The sequence below is a fragment of the Pleurodeles waltl genome, chromosome 2_2 (assembly GCF_031143425.1).
Source record: "Pleurodeles waltl isolate 20211129_DDA chromosome 2_2, aPleWal1.hap1.20221129, whole genome shotgun sequence".
NCBI classification, from domain to species: Eukaryota; Metazoa; Chordata; class Amphibia; order Caudata; family Salamandridae; genus Pleurodeles; species Pleurodeles waltl.
In genome coordinates this window covers 829,000,524-829,019,705 of record NC_090439.1, presented here as the reverse complement: position 1 = coordinate 829,019,705, position 19,182 = coordinate 829,000,524, and the positions used below count along the sequence as shown (strand labels likewise).

General features: G+C 44.8%; 1 protein-coding gene across 7 annotated transcripts in view; it reads left to right on the top strand.

The window, feature by feature from the left end:
• The window catches only part of LOC138274052 (membrane-spanning 4-domains subfamily A member 4A-like), a 773,612-nt gene that overhangs the window by 402,971 nt on the left and 351,459 nt on the right, over window positions 1-19,182 (top strand). For all 7 annotated transcript variants that reach the window (XM_069218966.1, XM_069218954.1, XM_069218967.1 and 4 more), the window contains exon 6: window positions 14,307-14,363. In XM_069218966.1, the coding sequence (XP_069075067.1) occupies window positions 14,307-14,363 (57 nt within the window). The remainder of the gene's footprint in view (window positions 1-14,306; window positions 14,364-19,182) is intronic.

The window sequence follows — 19,182 nt, the reverse complement described above, 5'->3', positions numbered from 1 at the left end:
CCACTTTAGAGGTCAGGCAGCCGCCATTTCAGGGGCCCACATGGCTTCATTTTCAACTGCGTCACACATACATAGGCCTAGATTCAACACACATACAGGCAACTTTTTGGATTATGTTTCGTGTTCTGTGTAGACTGTGGGTACATACCTCTGAGTTGTTTGACTCTGTGGTCGCTGTTGTCCTAGGCACCGTCCGCTGGGACATGTGAGGAGATGGCGGAATCCTCCGGTGTACCGACCGCTGGTGGACCTGTTGACAATGGAGGAGCGACATTTAATCATCACCTACAGGTTTGACCGTGCCACAATCCAGGAACTGTGTACCCAGTTGGAGCCTGACCTGATGTCAGCAATCCGCCATCCAACAGGGATCCCCCCTGAAGTGCAGGTGCTATCAGTGCTCCATTTCCTTGCAAGTGGGTCACTTCAAACAACAGTGGCCATGGCATCAGGGATGTCCTAGCCTATGTTTTCCAACATGTTGTCCAGAGTGTTGTCTGCCCTGCTGAAACCCATGCGGAGCTACATCGTTTTCCCTCAGGTGGAGGATTTGGCTACAGTTAAAGGTGACTTCTATACCCTTGGACATATCCCTAACATCATAGGTGCCATTGATGGGACCCATGTAGCTCTGGTCCCCCACCACAGGAGTGAACAGGTGTACAGGAACCAGAAGAGTTATCATTCGATGAATGTACAGATGGTGTGTTTGGCAGACCAGTACATCTCCCAGGTAAATGCTACGTTTCCTGGCTCTGTGCATGACGCCTACATCCTGCGGAATAGCAGCATCCCTTATGTGATGGGTCAACTCCAGAGGCACCGGTTGCGGCTGTTTGGGGACTCTGGTTACCCCAACCTGTCATGGCTACTGACCCCAGTGAGGAATCCCAGGACCAGGACAGAGGAACGCTACAATGAGGTCCATGGGCGGACTAGGAGGGTGATCGAACGCACCTTCGGCCTCCTGAAGGCCAGGTTCAGGTGCCTCCATATGACAGGTGGTTCCCTATTCTACTCACCAAGGAAGGTGTGCCAGATCATCGTGGCCTACTGTATGCTTCACAATCTGGCTTTGCGATGACAGGTGCCTTTTCTGCAGGAGGATGGTCCAGATGATGGTGTTGTGTCAGCTGTGGAGCCTGTGGACAGTGATGAGGAGGAATCAGAGGAAGAAGACATTGACAACAGGGACTCAGTTATCCAGCAATATTTCCAGTGACACACAGGTGAGAACACATTCCTGCCTACTACAAGTACTTTCACACTTCTACCTCTATCCTGTCTGTCGATTTCAACCAGTATATGGTAACTGAGTTGTACATTTCCATTAAGGTTTCACAGGTGTGCTTACCAACGTGTGTCATCTGCTTAGATTCCTCATGGACTTGAGATGTGTGACATAGGTATGTTGACATTACATTTGAGAACTGATTTGTTCACTGTTATTGCTAATACACATTTTCATAATCACGGACTGACTCCAGATTGTTTTGTGCTTCAAGGGTGTTTATTGAAGTGCTAAATATTGGAGGGGGCTGGTAAAATGGTGATGGGTGATGGTGGAGGAATGTCCATGGCAGAGTCCAGTCTATTAGTCTCACAGGTGCACTGCCCATATGGGCATAGGAAGTGGAGCTGGGGCAGGTCCAATATGGACAGGGTTACAAAGTGGGACAGTGGGATGACAATCAGGGTGGTCTCATTTCTTGGCGGGGGTCTTGGCATCATGCTTTGTCCTGTTCCTGGATCTCAGGGACCGCTTGCGGGGTGGTTCTCCATCTGCAGGGGAGCTGGTGTGGTGGTCCTGTGGCGTTGCCTCCTGTCCACTAGCGCCGGCGGAGGTGGTGGGCAGTTCTTCATCAATGCTAGTGTCAGGTGCCACTTGGAGTGCCACGGTGTCCCTCCTGGTGTTAAGTATCTCCTTCAGCACCCCTACGATGGTGCCCAGGGCAGTGCTGATGGTGCTGAGTTCCTCCCTGAAGCCCAAATACTGTTCCTCATGCATGCGCTGGGTCTCCTGAAACGTGGCCAGGACCGTTGCCATAGTCTCCTGGGAGTGGTGGTATGCTCCCATGATGGAGGAGAGGGCCTTGTGGAGAGTGGGTTCCCTAGGCCTGTCCGCCCCCTGTTGCACAGCAGCCCTCCCAGTTCCCCTGTGTTCCTGGGCCTCCGTCCCCTGGACCGTGTGCCCACTACCACTGCCCCCAGGTCCCTGTTGTTGTTGGGGTGGTGGGTTATCCTAGGTTCCCTGTAGTGGTGGACACACAGCTGATTGACGTGTCCTGGGTACGGAGGTATGGGCCCACTGGGTGGGTGCTGTGCTGGTGTTACCAGAGGGTGGAAGGTCTGTGGTGGCCTGTGTCTGGGTGTGGGGAACCGACTGTCCTGAGGCCCACGATGGTCCGGGCTGGTCATCTGGATCCAGTTGGACAGAGCTGCTGTCATCACTGTGGGCCTCTTCTGTGGGTGGGGTAGAGATGTCTGGACCCTCCTGTCTGGTGACGTTGGGTAGTGGTCCTTTAGGGGTATAAAAGCATGATTATTGCATCTGTGTGTGTCATGGTGTGCAATGGGTGGGTGAGCGTGTACCCCAGTGCTAGCATTCTTGTGTGGGGGCTTGTGTGATGATGGTTGAGGGGGGTGTTATGGGTATGTGCAGTGGGCATGCTTTAGTGATGGGTGTCCATGTTTTGTTGTGTCATGCAGGGCTTGGTGTGGGGATGGGTGGTTTGTGTTAGTAGTACATATGTGAGGAGTTGTAGTGATAGGGGAGAGGGTGAGGGTGGGGGTCTGTGATAGCATGCAGGTAGGGTGGGGGATATGATAGTTAAGATTTGACTTACCAGAGTCCATTCCTCCACCGACTCCTCCGAGGCCCTCAGGATGCATAATAGTCAAGACCTGCTCCTCCCATGTTGTTAGTTGTGGGGGAGGAGGTGGGGGTCCGCCGCCAGTCCGCTGTACCGCAATGTTGTGCCTGGAGACCACGGGACGCACCTTCCCCCGTAGGTCATTCCACTTCTTCCTGATGTCGTCCTGATTTCTTGGGTGCTGTCCCACTGCGTTGACCCTGTCGACTATTCTTCGCCATAGCTCCATCTTCCTAGCTATGGAGGTGTGCTGCACCTGTGATCCAAATAGCTGTGGCTCTACCTGTACTATTTCCTCCACCATGACCCTGAGCTCCTCCTCCGAGAACCTGGGGTGTCTTTGCTGTGCCATGGGGTGGTGTAGGTGATGTGTGGGGTGGTGTATGTGGTGATGAGTGTGGTGATATGTAGTGGTGTGTGGTGTTTTGTGCGTGGAAGTAGTGTGGTTGATGGTGTTGTGTGCCTCTGTATGGTGGGGTTGTCTATGCTGTGCTGTCTCTCTGGCCTTTGTCTAAATTTTTGGTTGTAAGGGTTTGTGGGTGATGTGGGTGTGTGTTTTATATAGTATTGATTGTGTGGGAGTGGTGTGTGTATGTGTATCAGATGTGTGTATTTCGAATTGTCCAATGTGGCGGTGTTTTAGAGATGTGTGTGTATTTTGAGCGCGGCGGTGTGTATCGCCAATGGAATACCGCGGTTGAAAGACCGCCGCATGGATTCATGTGTCGTGATAGCATGGGCGTGTTTCTGTTGGCGTGACGGTGGAGGTTTTGTTTTCACCAGTTTATCACTGACCTTTGGTGTGGCGGACTTGTGTGGGTGTCTGAATTTTGGCGGATTCCGAAATGTGGGTCATAATAGCTGTGGCGGAATTCTGCGGCCGCGGCGGTGTGTTGGCGGTCTTCTGCACAGCGGTAAGCGGCTTTTACCGCCAATGTTGTAATGACCCCCATTGTATCCAGACCTATTCTGCTGCATCTCATACTATCATGGATCTTTTTGATCAATTGGAGTCAGATCTGATGCCTGCCTTTCGCAATCCCTAAACCATACCTCCCATCATTCAATGCTATACTTCCTGGCCACTAGGTCCTTGTGTGCATTGTAGAAACACCTGGACAGCTACATCAGGTTTCCCCAACAAGAGGAATTGGCCTATGTGGAGGCAGTGTTTTATGGTAAGGGACACATTCCACATGTGGTTGAAGCCATGTAACCTTGATTCCCCCCAATGCCAATGAACAGGTGTACAGGAACAGAAAAAACTATCTTCTCTCAATCAACGTTCAGGTGGTGTGTCTGGCAGACCAGTACATTTCACAAGTCAGTGCCAAGTTTCTGGGATCAGTCCATGATTCCTTCATCATGCGGAACAGCAATGTCCCACTGCTGATGACATGACTCCACACAGATAGGGCCTGGCTGGTTGGTAAGTTACAACTGAAATGTGTGTATGTCTTCTGCCATCACAATGTTGCATGTCCCACATATATGTGTGTGTTGTTCCACCAATTTGTTCACAGGTGACTCTGGCTACCCAAACCATCCTTGGGTGTTGACACCAGTGAGGTACCCAGCAATGCCACTGGAAGTCCGCTACAATGAGGCCCATGGGAAGACAGGGTGTGTCGTTGAGTGGACGTTTGGGCTGCTCAAGGCAAGACGTAGGTGCTTGGACAGATCAGGAAGAGCCCTCCTCTACTCACCCAACAAAATATGTCAAATAATAGTTGCCTGATGCATGCTCCACAATCTTTGCCCTGAGACAACAGATACCATTTATACCAGATGACGGGGAGCCAGCAGTACCTGTGGGTGTTAATGCAGAATTACCAAGTGATCAAGAGCCAGAAGAAGATGAAGCAGGAGACTCTAAGGCAAATCTCATCAATCACTACTTCAAATGACTAAAAGGTATGTGAAGTAGACGTAATGTTGTAGGTCAAATTTGCAACCTGAAATAGATGGGTAGCATGTCACCTCATTCTGTGGGATTATAGATAGCTCCAATGCTTATTGGTGAGATGTGCTTTCAAACTGTAAATTATATTGTATACTGAACAGAGTGCTCATCATTATAATATACTTTTATAGCAGATGCAAAGTTATACTTCTGGACATGACTTCCCTGAACTGAGGAGAGTATACTGCTATGTCCCATCCCCCTTTTCTTACAAACACAAATGTGCCTAGGTCCTGTTTGGTTGATCAACCTTGTAAACTACAGACAGTCAGGAGCAGACGGGAATTTCAGACAGACATGAGAAGTGGACATGCCTGATACCAGGTACTATGAGTATTGATTATGTGGAGTGTGGCTGACATTGTCCCTGCATAATGGTAACAGTTTTATGTATTATACCTTGAATCTAGCTGTCAGTTTGTTCCTACTATGCAGACCAATGTGCATGTCACTGTGGAATGACATAGGTGAATGACACGCCTACAGGTATGTGGCCAATGTAAGTGAAAGGTTCCAGATATGGGTAGATCAGTACTCACCTCTGTCTGTACCATGGGATATGTATTTGGAAGCTATGGTATGGGCATGTGTTAGGCTTTGGCAGGTGATACAAAGTACCAATCTGTGTGCCTCCTGCCTTGTTGGTAGAGTGTCATGTTCCTATCTTCTGTCACCTTAGCAGACATCCTGATGCTACTCTTTGTCATGCTCTTTGTGCTGCTAGCACAGCTTTCACTGATTGTGTGTAGTTGTAGTTTACAAACTATGTTGTATCTGTCCAGTCACAATCCTACTGTAATGAGTCTCCTGCTGATGGAGTCCATGTATGGGGTCCATAACAATAGGTGTACAATACAGAGGGACATGATCAGACCAGAGTTGGCATGCATAACTATTGTACATGGTTGGAAAATGAGACATACACATGACCTGTGTTTAAGTGTGATTTATTGTGGGGAAACAAAACACATATGTGACTATGAATAGTAAACTGACACAAAAAAAACTAAGTGATGGGTTTAGTAACATCATCAGGGTAGCTGCTACACCATTTGAGAACACAAGTCCAGTGTCCTTGCATCGTAGGAAATTGGAGATTAATTATAGTACAGTCAACAGAGTGTATCTGTGGCACACAAGGGGCACAGTTCAAGAGAGGTTTACTTCCTTGCAGTGGGTTTGGTCTTGGCATCTGGTCCTGCAGGATGTCCAGGTGGACATCCACATTTGCAGGAGGTTCTTCATCTACAGAGGGTGGGGTGTCGGAGGCATGTTGTTCCACTGGCAGGGCCTCCATTCCACTAGCAGCCGCAGATGTAAAATGGCCTGATGTTCCATTGCTAGTGGAAAGGGCCAGATGTTGGGTACAAGACCTACTCAATGTGTTATTCAAGTCTCTCAGCACCCCTGCAATGGAAGCCAAGTGGGCGTTTGGTGTCTGCCACTGCTGCATGACTTCATGGTGGCTGTCCCTCTGCAGCTTTTGGATTTCCCCCAACATGGTGATAACTTGGCCCATCATGCCTTGGGATCTTTGGTAGGCTGTCAAGACTTGGGAGATGGTATCCTGGTCAGTAGTGTCCCTTTGAGACCTCATCCTCTGGCCCACAGCATCCCTCCCACATACCCTGCCCCCACATGCCTGTGCCCCTGTTACAGTATGCCCACTCCCAATGGTGGCAGGTTCATTATTGTCAGGGTTGGCAAGGTGAGACTCAGGTACCTGTACTGTGGGGAACACAATGGATGACACATCCTTGGGACACAGGTTAGAGGGTGAATGGTTGCCTGTGATGTTGATGCAACAGGGCTGGGTGGAGTTGCTGTGGGCAGGGTGATGCTGACAGTTGTTGACTGACCAGGTGTCCAAGATGGACCAGGTTCTTTGTCAGTGCCCAAACACCCAGGGGTTTTGTTCTCACTGGGGCCTTAACCAGAGTGGTAGTGGCAGTTGCTGGTATCCTCTCCATGGTGACAATGGCAAGGTTACCTATGGAGGGAGTGAAACATAGAGTTACGGTTGCAATGGGTATATTGTAGCAGTTGTGTGAGTTCCAGACATTGCCTTGACATGATCCCCACAATGACATTGACAGCTGATGCACTATGTAACTTGGATACAGCATGAACCTCTGTAACTTCAATTCCATACACCATGTTTTATGTTGGTAAACTATATTGGAAGTCATTGTACAGCTGATGGCATCTGGTATTGTCAAATAATTGACATGGCTGTTCACTCTGCTACCTAGTGAACCGTCTGGCATAATAGCTGGCACAAATAAAAGCTGTGGAATGCACGTTGGTGTCCTTGTAGAAACACAGTATATGAGTTTACAATGGACATTGGCTTGTATCTGGATGTACTGCATGTGCATCCACTCAGCCATCTGACTTCCCAAATCAGGTTAGTATGTTTCTAGCTTGGGATCTTTGATCTGTGGCCATTGTATATGAACACTCAAATATATATGTGTTTTGGTTGGGATGTTAGTGTGAGTGAGCCATTGCATTGCTGTCATTGCCATGTACTGTTCCACATTAGTACAATCAAGATGGGTTACATTGGATATTGCTTTGACATGCATGATAGGTAATATTTGGTGCAGTGTACTGGTGTTGGCAATTTTTGGATTTAGCATTCTGGGAGTTGTAGTGCTATGATTAGCCAGTGCTTAATGTGTCATTTCCAAGGGCTGTGGGGGCAGATGTGCTTAATAGACATGTGGCATGCCAGGGGTGGGAGGTATTAGGCGATTAGGTGATTAGGGTGGAGTTGCAGTTGGTGAAATGTATCCTGGGGGGGTATAGGTGGTGAGGGAGCATGCAGGACAAAACAATTGTGTGACATCAAGGTTGTTGGTATTTACCAGCCTCCACTCCCCCAGGTATTCCTGTCAGGCCCTCATGATGCAGTGTGCCCAAGACCTTTTCCTCCCAAGATGTGAAAGTAGGAGGGGGAGGTGGGGGCCCACCACCAGCCTTCTGTAACGCGAGCTGGTGCCCGGATGCCATGGAACGGACCTTCCCCCAGATGTTGTTTGACCTCTTCCTGACGTTCTCCCTTGTGCGTGGATGACTGCCTACAGAATTGACCCTGTCGACTATCCTTGGCCACAGCTCCTTTTTCCTGCTAATAGATGTTTGTTGGACCTGTGCTCCAAACAGGTGTGGCTGTACCCTAACAATTTCATCCACCATGACCCTCAACTCCTCATCAGTGAAACATGGGTGCTTTTGTGAGCACATGTTAGTGGTTGTGTAAACGGTGTGGTTGTGTTCAAAGTGAAAGGGTGCAGAGTCAGGTAAATGGTGAGGTGTAGGTTCTGTGATGTGAGTGGGTGCCTGATGATGTGGATTGTGTGTGATTCTAAGATGTGTGATGTGTGTTTTGTATGTTGTGCAGATTTGTGTTGTGTGCGTCGTGAAGTGTAAGTGGGTACCTATCCTTGCTAATTTTAGCTCTGTGGGATGTTGTTTTTCTGTGGCTGTGTGTGGTGTTTTGATTGCAAAGGATTGTGGGTTGTGTAGGGTTATGCTTTATAGTGCAGTGAGTAGGTGTGTCAGGTGTGTGGATGTGTATCAGTTGTGGGGTATTCAAAGTATCCAATGTGGTTTGGTGTTCTGTACAAAAAGGTGTTGATAATGGCGACGTTCGCACCCCAAAGGTTTTCCGCCATGGAAGAACCGCTCTTGTGATTTGTGGATCGTAATATGATGGGAGTATTTATATTGGGATAGCGGTGGGACCGCCTCTTTTCCGTCCTCCACTGTCCTTGCGGTTTCGGGAATTTGGCTGCTTTTTAGCAGTCTACCCACTGTGACTCTTAATACGGCCGTCAGATTATCGGAGACATGTCAGTTTTTTGGTGGCCGCCACTGCGGCGGTCTTGCCAAAAGACTGCCAAAGTCCTAATGAGGCCCTAAGAGTGATGCATTCTTTGGCATCCTTTCCTCTTAGTTCAAAGTAGAGCAACATAACAACTCATTCACTTTCACAACTGTCTGTTACACAATTGCTCAAACACACCTTAATGCAAAAATTGCTAGCAAAAACTTCAACAAGTGTCTGCTCTTAAGGAAGGGAAATCATACACTTTAAGTAGTATGGATTTGCACTGTCCATTGATTACTGTTTCTACAATTACACATGCGAATAAGACTTGACCAACAATTCTCATTCTGGTTGGTACAGATCCTCGACATGCACTCAGAATTCACCAATACCCACCAAACTCATTCCCACAAGGAATACTATTGTTTCTGTTTATGGCACCTCACATCACAATACCTACTTGTAGACAATACATTAACCAAGTGTCTTCTAAACTTGTGCCTTATCCCGGGATCTTAGGCCTCAATTAACCCATTAACAACAACAACTCTGGATATTTTCTAACATTAAGAGCCACAACCACATGAGTATGATGACGCAAAACACTTCACGTTTCATTTCACCGCAATCTTGTGCCAAAGGAATGTAAGCACAATTCCTTTTGATACTCACACTTCGGCTGCAAGGAACAACGTTGGAACCATTTAATCTGCACGAACCATGGGAACAAGAATTTTAGGTTGGGTAAAAAATCTCTGCATCGGACCACAATCTCCCTAGCACTAACTCTAACTACCTCTCTCTCGCATGTGAGTTAAACATCACCTCTGCTACCAAATTTGGACCAGCATTTCTCACCCTCACAAGTGATATTCTCTACAGGAAGTCAATAAACCTTTTCACCCATGCGGAGAAAAGAGTGACAAGGGACAAAATCAACAAAGTCTTTGGTCATCAGGGAAAAGTGACAAAGTGTTCATGGGTGGGGCCAATAGCTTGAAGCTCAAGTTAGGCAAAAAGAAAATGAAATCTTCTCTCAAGCAGGTCCAAGAAAAGCATACAACAACAAAGTCAGGATACACATGGCCAAAGTTCAACAGCAGACGATAAATTAAAAGCCACTAATTGTTCTGATTCATTGAAAGTTCTGAAATTTTGGATAGAATGATTCCATTATCTACTTTCCAAAAGTCTCCCATCACTGTTGTGAGAAAGGGTCCATCTTTTTTTGAGTACGTAGTTTGCAACACATTTTAGGACAATGTTCAAGGGCCAAGGTCATCCTCTTAGAACCCACATGACACAATACAATAGGACATTTGAAAATTCACTGAAGCTTCATGAAAACAGATGTATATTAAACATTATTAACATCTTGTATGAACGCAACGTGAGAGAAAGGTCATGTTAGCAAGTTGAAAGGGCATCTTCTCGCGGTTACTTGCACAGTCGTGGATTTAACAATCTACTGTGGCTAAGCTAACCATTAAGTTAAATGTGCTGTTTTAATAATTCAAATAACTTCATTTAATTTACTTTATTATTAATAAACACAGGCAAAACGTGTTAAATGCATTTAGAAAGAAAAGTATACTTTTAAATTCACACTGTTCACTCTAAGGCAGAACTGCATTTTGGAAAATAATTCATACATGGCAACATGGGGATAACTCTAGAGAAACAATTTTCTTTTAAGAAAATCTATTAATTAACATACTAAAGAATCATAATACAGAAATAATATTTATTTGCAGATTATGTTCTAACTATACTACATATGTAAAATAACCAATAAAATTGTGAGGGAACATTACTAGGGTTCTCGAGTGCATCACTTCACTACTGAACTGTCAGATATTAGTACACTTAAATGAATACATGTTCACATTTAAAGAATATACTGTGACAAAATACGTGCAACCATTTTCTTGGCTGCATCAGGGATGTGATGATCTTACACACTTAATAAGACCCAAACTTCTAAAGTTGCAAAATAGTTCACTGAGAAAACTGGGCTCAAGCATTAGACTATTCTCCAGAGAAGTGTGTGATAGTGTTAAGGAGTACCAAATAACAATTAAGTCAAGGAAATAACAGAATAAGAAGGCAGTCATTATCAATAATCAGATTATTTTCTACAGATGATAGATAATGTTCTAATGTCCAATTGTGTGTGCCGAATTGGGCATAAAAATTGTGAAACGTCACAGATCGCCACTAGAGATGTACCGGTGATTCATTTCACCATTTCTCAAATAAAGTTAGTAATGAATTATGCTGCCCTGCTTGCTTAATGATCTGGTGTAGCACCGTGCATACTATCAATACTATCCTCAGATCAAACCTATTGTGTACATACTGCATGGTTATGCTTTTGTGCACATGGATTTTTCAGTGAATTGATGTGCCTCACTGTTCGTAGAATCCAATGCCAAAACTCATCACCAATTTTATGATCCGGAAACATACACTTGAAAGCTTAAAATGTTGTTTTAATAGAGAGCTTTATCCAAACCGACGGCTGCTTCTTGAAAGATGCAGCTCAACTGTACGATGAGTTCCAGAATGTACACAGACGTTGCTGCAGAGCAGGAGGTTCAGTATTATCATGCTAGCCTCATTACAGTGGCTTTATCTTCACATTTTAACATTGTCAGCACAGGCTGCACATATTGTTTTTTTAAATAATGCTAGGATTTAATGCATTGTGTGACGTGCAGCCACATACTTAACAGTAAGGCACAAGAGACTTAGGCCCTCATTCCTACTCTGCCGCCCGCCAGGCGGGAACCGCCATATGGCCGCTCTGCAGTCGAAAGACCGCTGGGGCCATTCCGACCTTCCCCCTGGGCCGGCGGGCGCTAACATTGTTAGCACCCGCCGGCCCAGCGGGAAGGCGGCCTGCAACACTGAAGCCAGCTCCGAATGGAGCCGGCGGTGTTGCAGGTGTGCGACGGGTGGAGTTGCACCCGTCGCGCTTTTCACTGTCTGCTAAGCAGACAGTGAAAAGCATGCTGGGTTCCCTGTTAGGGGGCCCCTGCACTGCCCATGCCAGTGGCATGGGCAGTGCAGGGGCCCCCAGGGGCCCCAGGACACCCGTCCCCGCCATCCTCTTCCTGGCGGTGAAAACCGCCAGAAACAGGCTGGCGGGAAGGGGGTCGGAATCCCCATAGCGCCGCCATGGAGGATTAGCCCAGCCGGGGGAAATCCGGCGGGAGACCGCCGGACCCGGTTTTCCGACCGCGGCTTTACCGCCGCGGTCGGAATGGGCTTTGAAGCACCGCCAGCCTGTTGGCGGTGCTTCAGTCATCCGGGACCCTGGCGGTCATATACCGCCAGGGTCAGAATGACCCCCTTATTCCCGTATTGTGGCTTTATCAACAAAACCACAGTCCCACCCATTCTATAAAAAAAAAGAAATGAGATTGGGTACAATCTGTTGACTGGTTCCTCTCCGATTTTATTAATGGCACAACTTAAGCATCCTTTGTGGCTAAGTAACGATAAGGCTAGTTTTGCCACCGTTCATGGTTTGTTTTGGTCAACAGTTTTACCTTTGTATTTAAACACTTTTCTGGAAGTTGAAAATCTTCAGCTAGGAAACATTAGATGCAAATAAACATGTACACCTTTCTTTTGCTGTCCAGCAGTGTCATTAAAATACTCTCTCAGAAGCTCAAAGTGGGAGTTGCCAGAAAGATGTAGCCACTAAGTATACGTTTAAGCTTGTGACCTTGTGCCACTTCCCTGGAGATGAAACGGTTAAGCTTGAGACTTTGTACGACTTCTCTGGAGGTGAAACGGTTAAGCTTGTGACCTTGTACCATTCCTCTGAAGAGGAAACATCTGTAAGTCCCAACTTGTTTCAAAAGCTGGTTAACCTTAACCCTGGAGCACCTGAAGCACCAAAAGTTCTAAACATTTTGTGTAAAGCTCCTTGATCACAGATCACCGTTTGATGTAAGAAACCGATTTTTAATGATTTTCAATGAGACCCACAGCCAAACCTCCATACAACATTGGCCTTGGTGGTTTTCTTCCAGGCAGATCGTACAGTGTCTGTCCGTTAGGTGTTCAAAACATTCCCAATACCTGAAATAAGTTTGCTAGAAGGCAGGCGTCTATCACCCAGATCCTGGACCCCTTTCTCTTTGTTAGGCCTGGCAGAGGCCAATTTACTTAGCCCTCAAGGCAGCTGTTCAATCCCATTGGTTCTAGGTAAAGGAGCAGATATCTCTCTTTAGTCATTTAAATGGGAGTTGGAATTTTGTCAATATACATCCTGCAGTCTTTTGTCATCTCTTGTTCCAGTGAGACCTCTGAATTGAGAGTGGGATGCACCTAGCTGTCATTACTCAATTTCCTTGAGGAAATCTAGCTAGAGCTTATTACTGCACATTACAACAGTTATTTCCTTGAGGTGATATCCTGAAACAAATACTTTATTATCTTGTTTTACAAAACTGGAGAACTGAGATTGAAATACACTTCTCTGTTTCTTTTTCTCTTTCCTGTGTTTCCACCGTTCTAACTCTCCTTTCTTCTCTCTCCATTTATTCACCCACTCTGGCCCAACAAACTGATTTAAAAATATGCAAATCCAAGTTTTAGGAGAAGTTGCATCCAGTGTAGGCAGCTTAGCAGTTCCTTACTGTCCATTATGGGCCATGGTGGGTATGTGTGTATTTTGTTTGTAGAGGTGAATAAGATATGTTTATTTCAATAGGAACAATGTTACACGTGACCACTGCTGATCTTATAATATAAACATCTTTTTACTTCCCCTCATTAGTTTCTTATCAGAAATCAGTAAATCTTCACCCACAGACTACATACTCACATTAGTGCAAATTTCTCGCTTTTAAGAATTCCCACGTTTTCCAAGGAATACTCCTAAAAACCTGCAACAGATGTCAGTTTCATGGAGTGTTCTTGAAATCTTTTTATGGATGTCATTTTCACAAATGCATTTTTTTAAATTGCGCCTGTGAAAATCACTGAGGACATGCAAATTGTCTTCCTAACTTTTATTTCTAATGTTTCCTCTTTGGATTATTGCCTTCCCATGAAAGTTCTCTTCACATAAAAATCTTGAAGAATTACATATTTTTACGAATTTAAAGCCATTGTTTATGGAAAAAATAATGTTGTACTGACAAACACGATTTATACTACTTGTGACCTAAAGGTTCACATGCAAAACGGTGAACCGTTGATTACTGTTTCTGATGAGTTTAAATCTACATTGTTTACTGTTGCAAATGAGAGGTTTGTTTCCAACACTTGAACTCATGTATAGACTGGTTTCGGATGCATATTTCGGAAATATATTGCTTCTCGGCTATGATAACATAAATTGAGATTTACATTTCGGGAGCAGATCAAATTAAATATGGAGTGAATATTGTACTACCTACAAAACGTGTTTTGTTAGGGTTGCACTCTCAGAGACTCGGGAAACTCTTCTGCAGCACAATGTATCCATCTTTTATTAACTTTTAAAATGTATACAGTTAAGTCAATATTCCTCTGCACAAGGATACACTAGAAGTATAGACTGGAGAGGAGGAGCAGGCTCAGATGGCAACACTGATCTTGAATCCTAATGAGAGCGTTTTTCCTCTTGTTCCAATAGTTTATCATCTCCGGTGGACTGTCGGTTTCTGCAGAAACAAAAGGAATTCCCTGTCTGGTAAGCTTTACAGTCTGACCCTTCGATACTGTACCTGCGAAAAAAAGCAATGAGAGCAAACAACAACAAAACTTATAAATTTGGCTTCATTTGACCAACACATGCAAAAGGAAGCATACATAAATGCTGTGTGCATGCATTAGCACATTAAAGTCAGATCTACTTCCTTTGCAAATACAAAACTCTGTTATTGGGAACGTAAAAACCTGTTGCTGGTGAGCAGAATGCGGTGCCACTTGTAAGTGAGATCCACCTGGAGACATCTGTAACTATTACTGACTTTTTTACCCAACAGCACATTGGGCCTGATCATGATGCTTGCGGACCGCAACTGTGGCGGTCCGACTACCACATTACAACATTGGTGGCCTGACCCACCAGGGGACCCCTGACCCAGCCAGGAAAATGTCTCCTGACGGCTGTCGGAGTTGTACTCAGCGAGTGCTACCTAAATACCTGGCTGACTACAACTCAGCTTTCCACCAGCCTTCTCAGGGAGGGGTCCCTACCATGAGAAGGCTGGCAGAAAGCCAGTGCTGGGGACCCAGCATCGTCGTACTGCAGGTAGTGCGCATTCCAAGGGTGCTGTGTGCTACAGTATTGGCCTCAGCTCCATTGAGTGGGCCGAGATCAATATTGTAGCACTGTTCCCTCCAGACAGCCAGGCGGGAACCGCGTACTACAATGTTCCTGCCAGTCAACCTGGCCATAACACATGCAATACACTCAGGGGGGACGCCACCGCCATGACAGTGGTGTACTTCCTGCGCGTTTGGTGGTTCAATGGTGGGATTGCAAAACTCAAAATGAGGACCGTTGTCTTTAGGTCTTGATAGTTCTTCTCTTAAGAAAGACTTTAATTATTCCAGTATGTTCAGTGCTGTTGGCTAAAAGGACAATAGTTATTTTACATGACTTAAAACAGCATAGCACTTATGGGCACAACTGTCACTGGGCACTGCTAGTGTTGTGATAACCATGATATTTGAACATTACACCTGGTACATTTCTCTAATACCTAAAGGGATTAATGACCTACGTAGAGAACATGAATTTAGGCTGCTTATTCTCCCTCCTCCGAGAGCGTTATTCTCTTTTGCTATAACGGGTCTTAGAATGACAGGAACTTGCCGCAGAATTTCTTAGTTCTACTGGTGATATTTAGAAACCACACCGCAAATCCCCAAGATCAGTGAACACATAAACATTTGTATTTTATAATGATTTATAATTTGTTTTGTGCTGTTCTTCAAATGGTATGAGTAAGACCTATCATAATTGTAAATATCTCAGCAATTAAAAATAAGATGGGAATGAGAATCAAATGCACCCCAAATATTGTTTGTCACAAGTACATAACTTATTAATTGATATTCCTAATTTCCCTGTATGATTTTATAGTAATTTATGATATTTGCTGTGCCACATAAAACATCCCCAGTTTGAGGCTGTATTTATGCCACCCAGCCTCAAATCAGATCCAAATTTGAAAGCTTCTCCCTAACAACCATTCAGTCGGTCAAAACATCTTTATTCGGCTGACTTGCAGCCATAAAAGCACACAATAAATACATAATTGATATCAGAACGAAAGAATAATACCCCAGCATATAAGATAAAGCTAAATATGTAACGTTAAAAGAAAACAAACTAATTTCAGCCTTAGTTCTCCATGACAAGAGAATGCAACCTAATTGCATACATTTAGTTAATTAGGGCAAATCAAAATCCAAGAGAGTACCACTGCTTGCAGGAACAGACTCACGCAGTGGCAAGTTTCCTCATCTCCTAGATCCAGCAAGGAGCTATAGGCCTGAACACAACATTGTGAATTTCTGAGTCTCAAATATGATACTAAGACAATTTTTGTCTACAATTTGTAATAACCACAGAAAAAGAGAAAGTGAATCATGGATTGCTTCGAGGAATTATTGCATGGACAGGTTCTAGAGGCAAGCTTAGATGGAAAACCCATCAGAAAACATAGATAGTATTGCATTATGCCTGCCCTGAAATGAAACAGCAAAACTCAAGCCCAACTCCTAGCAGTATTCCATAAGTACTTTGTAACAATGTGCCCTGATGGAAGTTGCAAATAGTTCTCCACGGAAACTTTCTTTCCTTCTTTGATCTCTGTGATTTTACCCACTCCAGCAATAGAGTGTACACATGCTTTCTATTAGGTAGGGAGCTAGATGACGTAGTGGAAAAAATATCTGTAAGACCAATTTCTTCCAAGGACTTTTTCACATAGGCTAACCAGGGTATAGAAAAGCCAGTTTCACAGACCAAGCAATCAAATACTATGTTTCTAGTTAGAGATGCCTCCTCCCTATGTAAAATGGACAGCCACAGGAGTGGGGGGGCAGATATGGATGTAATCACTCAGATAGGTCACACCTTATTTCTTGTGGCAGATAAAATGAGATGGGGATACCGAAGCTGACTGTATTCTTCTCAAAAACTGATTCTCTTCCCTTTGTAAAGTTGATAGATCGCCTGTGACCCAAACACCTGCCCCATACATTGTTATAGGTATGCAATGGGCGGAAAATATCTGTAACAATGATGCGAGTACCCTCCCTCCCTTTGAAGATGGTAAGCTAAGGAGGGAGCCAGTATCCCTGGAGAACTTGACCCTTTTCTGTATAATGTGGGGGGGGGTCCATGTACCATTAGAACAAAACGTATCCCCAACTCTGGAAAACTGCAAGTGTTAGACAGTGTATTCTGGCCCACCTTAATTGAGGGCAACCTCACTTGTTTCGCCCCACAAGAAATGATGAATAATTTAGAAAAATTGGTTGTTAGATCGAGATTTGCATGAATTACACAAATGTGTTAACTAAAGTACTTAAGTTTTTTTTGGGTCAAGCTATTAAAACTGCGCTGTCCATATATAATAAGGCAGGGAGGAGGCGCTGCCTATTATTGGGATGTCAGGCATACACCTAGTGAGCCCCAAACTAAGATCATTTAAATACAAAATGAATAACAATGGAGATAATACACATCCTTGACACACCACCTGCTGAATATTAATGATAACAGACACTTCTCCCTTGCCACTTAACCTAACCTGTTCCTTAATACCAATAGGCAGACACACCAGTAAATGCACCAATGCAGGGTCCATACCGAGCCTAAGCAAGCCTTCCACAGCTTTGATCAATTAATACAATCAAAAGCCATCAACAGGTCCATAAAGGCTTGATAAAGTGGAGATTGCTTAGCCACTGTATATTTCCCAATAATTAGGTGGAGATACAAACAATGCTCTAGTGTTCCCACTCCTCTATGAAAACCAAACTAACAAACTTTTAATGCATTTGGACAATAACATTTAGGTTCCGATTGACTCCCTGTCTTGATAATTGGGACAATAGCAGAGGATGAGTCAGCTGAGGTGCCATATGTTCATGTTACTTTTGGTTAGATCTATGAGCATGCCATCTGGTCCCCGCGCCTTGCCCACCACACTCTCCTGAATAGCCGCCAAAACTTCCTGCAGGGAGACATGCCCCATTGTCATGTCCCATAGACGCCCCATTGTCATGATCTACAGCGGCATATATTCTCCTAAAATGTGATGCCTATTCCGTCCTGCTTATGTGACAAACAATAGAAGTTCACCCGTGGTCTAAGGTGCGTATGTAAGCTATAGCTCTCCAAAACGTCCGGCTATCTTTTGTGCAAGCTGTGTAGGCTAATATTGCCCACTATTGACTAACTATGATTGCCCTACAATTACTAGTGACAGCTTTGTAATGCTTACACTGAGCTACTACCAAAGCTGTGACATGTGGCCTTGTGTTTAGGGCTCTCCTCAGCAGGTGGTTTGCCTGAGAGCATTTGTGGTTCAACCATCAATGGGGCTGGGGTGCTTGTTTGTTAGGTGCTGACATTGAATGTCTAATGTTGCTTCAAAGCCTCCCGAAAGAAGCCACCACATTCTCAAGTTCATTATTCCCTGATAAACATTCCATGAATAGGGACGTGTTCCCAACTATCATTTTATGCAAAAATAGCAAGGGGTTAGATCATTTACATTGCAATCAAAGGTGGTCTGTAGACAATGCTAAATTCACATGGCCTGGGCAACCCTGTGGGATCTCTTGCGGGGTACTTGATTCATGGTCAAGATCAGGTTATGATCCCCAAAGTTAGAGCTAATGATAGACCTGTATTTCACCAAATTAAGTTCTGGGAAATGAAAAAGTAATCAGTAATTGTGGATGCTTGTCGCTTCCCCTTTCAAAACCTTGAGCAGGGTTGGAGCATGCAAGAAATGCCTGCAATTCTTTCCCCCTCACTAGGGATCTTGTAGGGGCCACAGACGCGGCCCTGTTCCTTTTGTAGGTAGGCTGGCATTAAAAGCTCCCTCTAAGCAAAGGTACGATTGTTGACCATGTTGCGATTTTTGCTCCACCATGCTTGTTATGAATCCGATAAGGCCGGGGTTTTTCTGATTTGGTATATTACAAAAATCATTATTGTAAAAATTTACAAGCAACAGTGTAGACCCCACCCCCCTTAAATCACACAGCTTGGTAAAATCGCTTCCAGGTGTCCTCACTGTTACAACACAGCCCCCAAGCAATAGGTTGACCCAAATTGTTAGACCGCCAGATGCGCGACCAGCCCATACTGGTAGTGGTGGCGAGCTGAAGCATGCCCATCCCTCAAATGCTATTAGGTTGGTTTTCCAAGTCTCTTGCAGGGGCACAATGTCATATGACTTTATAAATGATACCCAATCTTGTATAGAAAGTTTTGAATGAAGACCATCAATGTTCCAGCTCAATATTTTTATCAAACA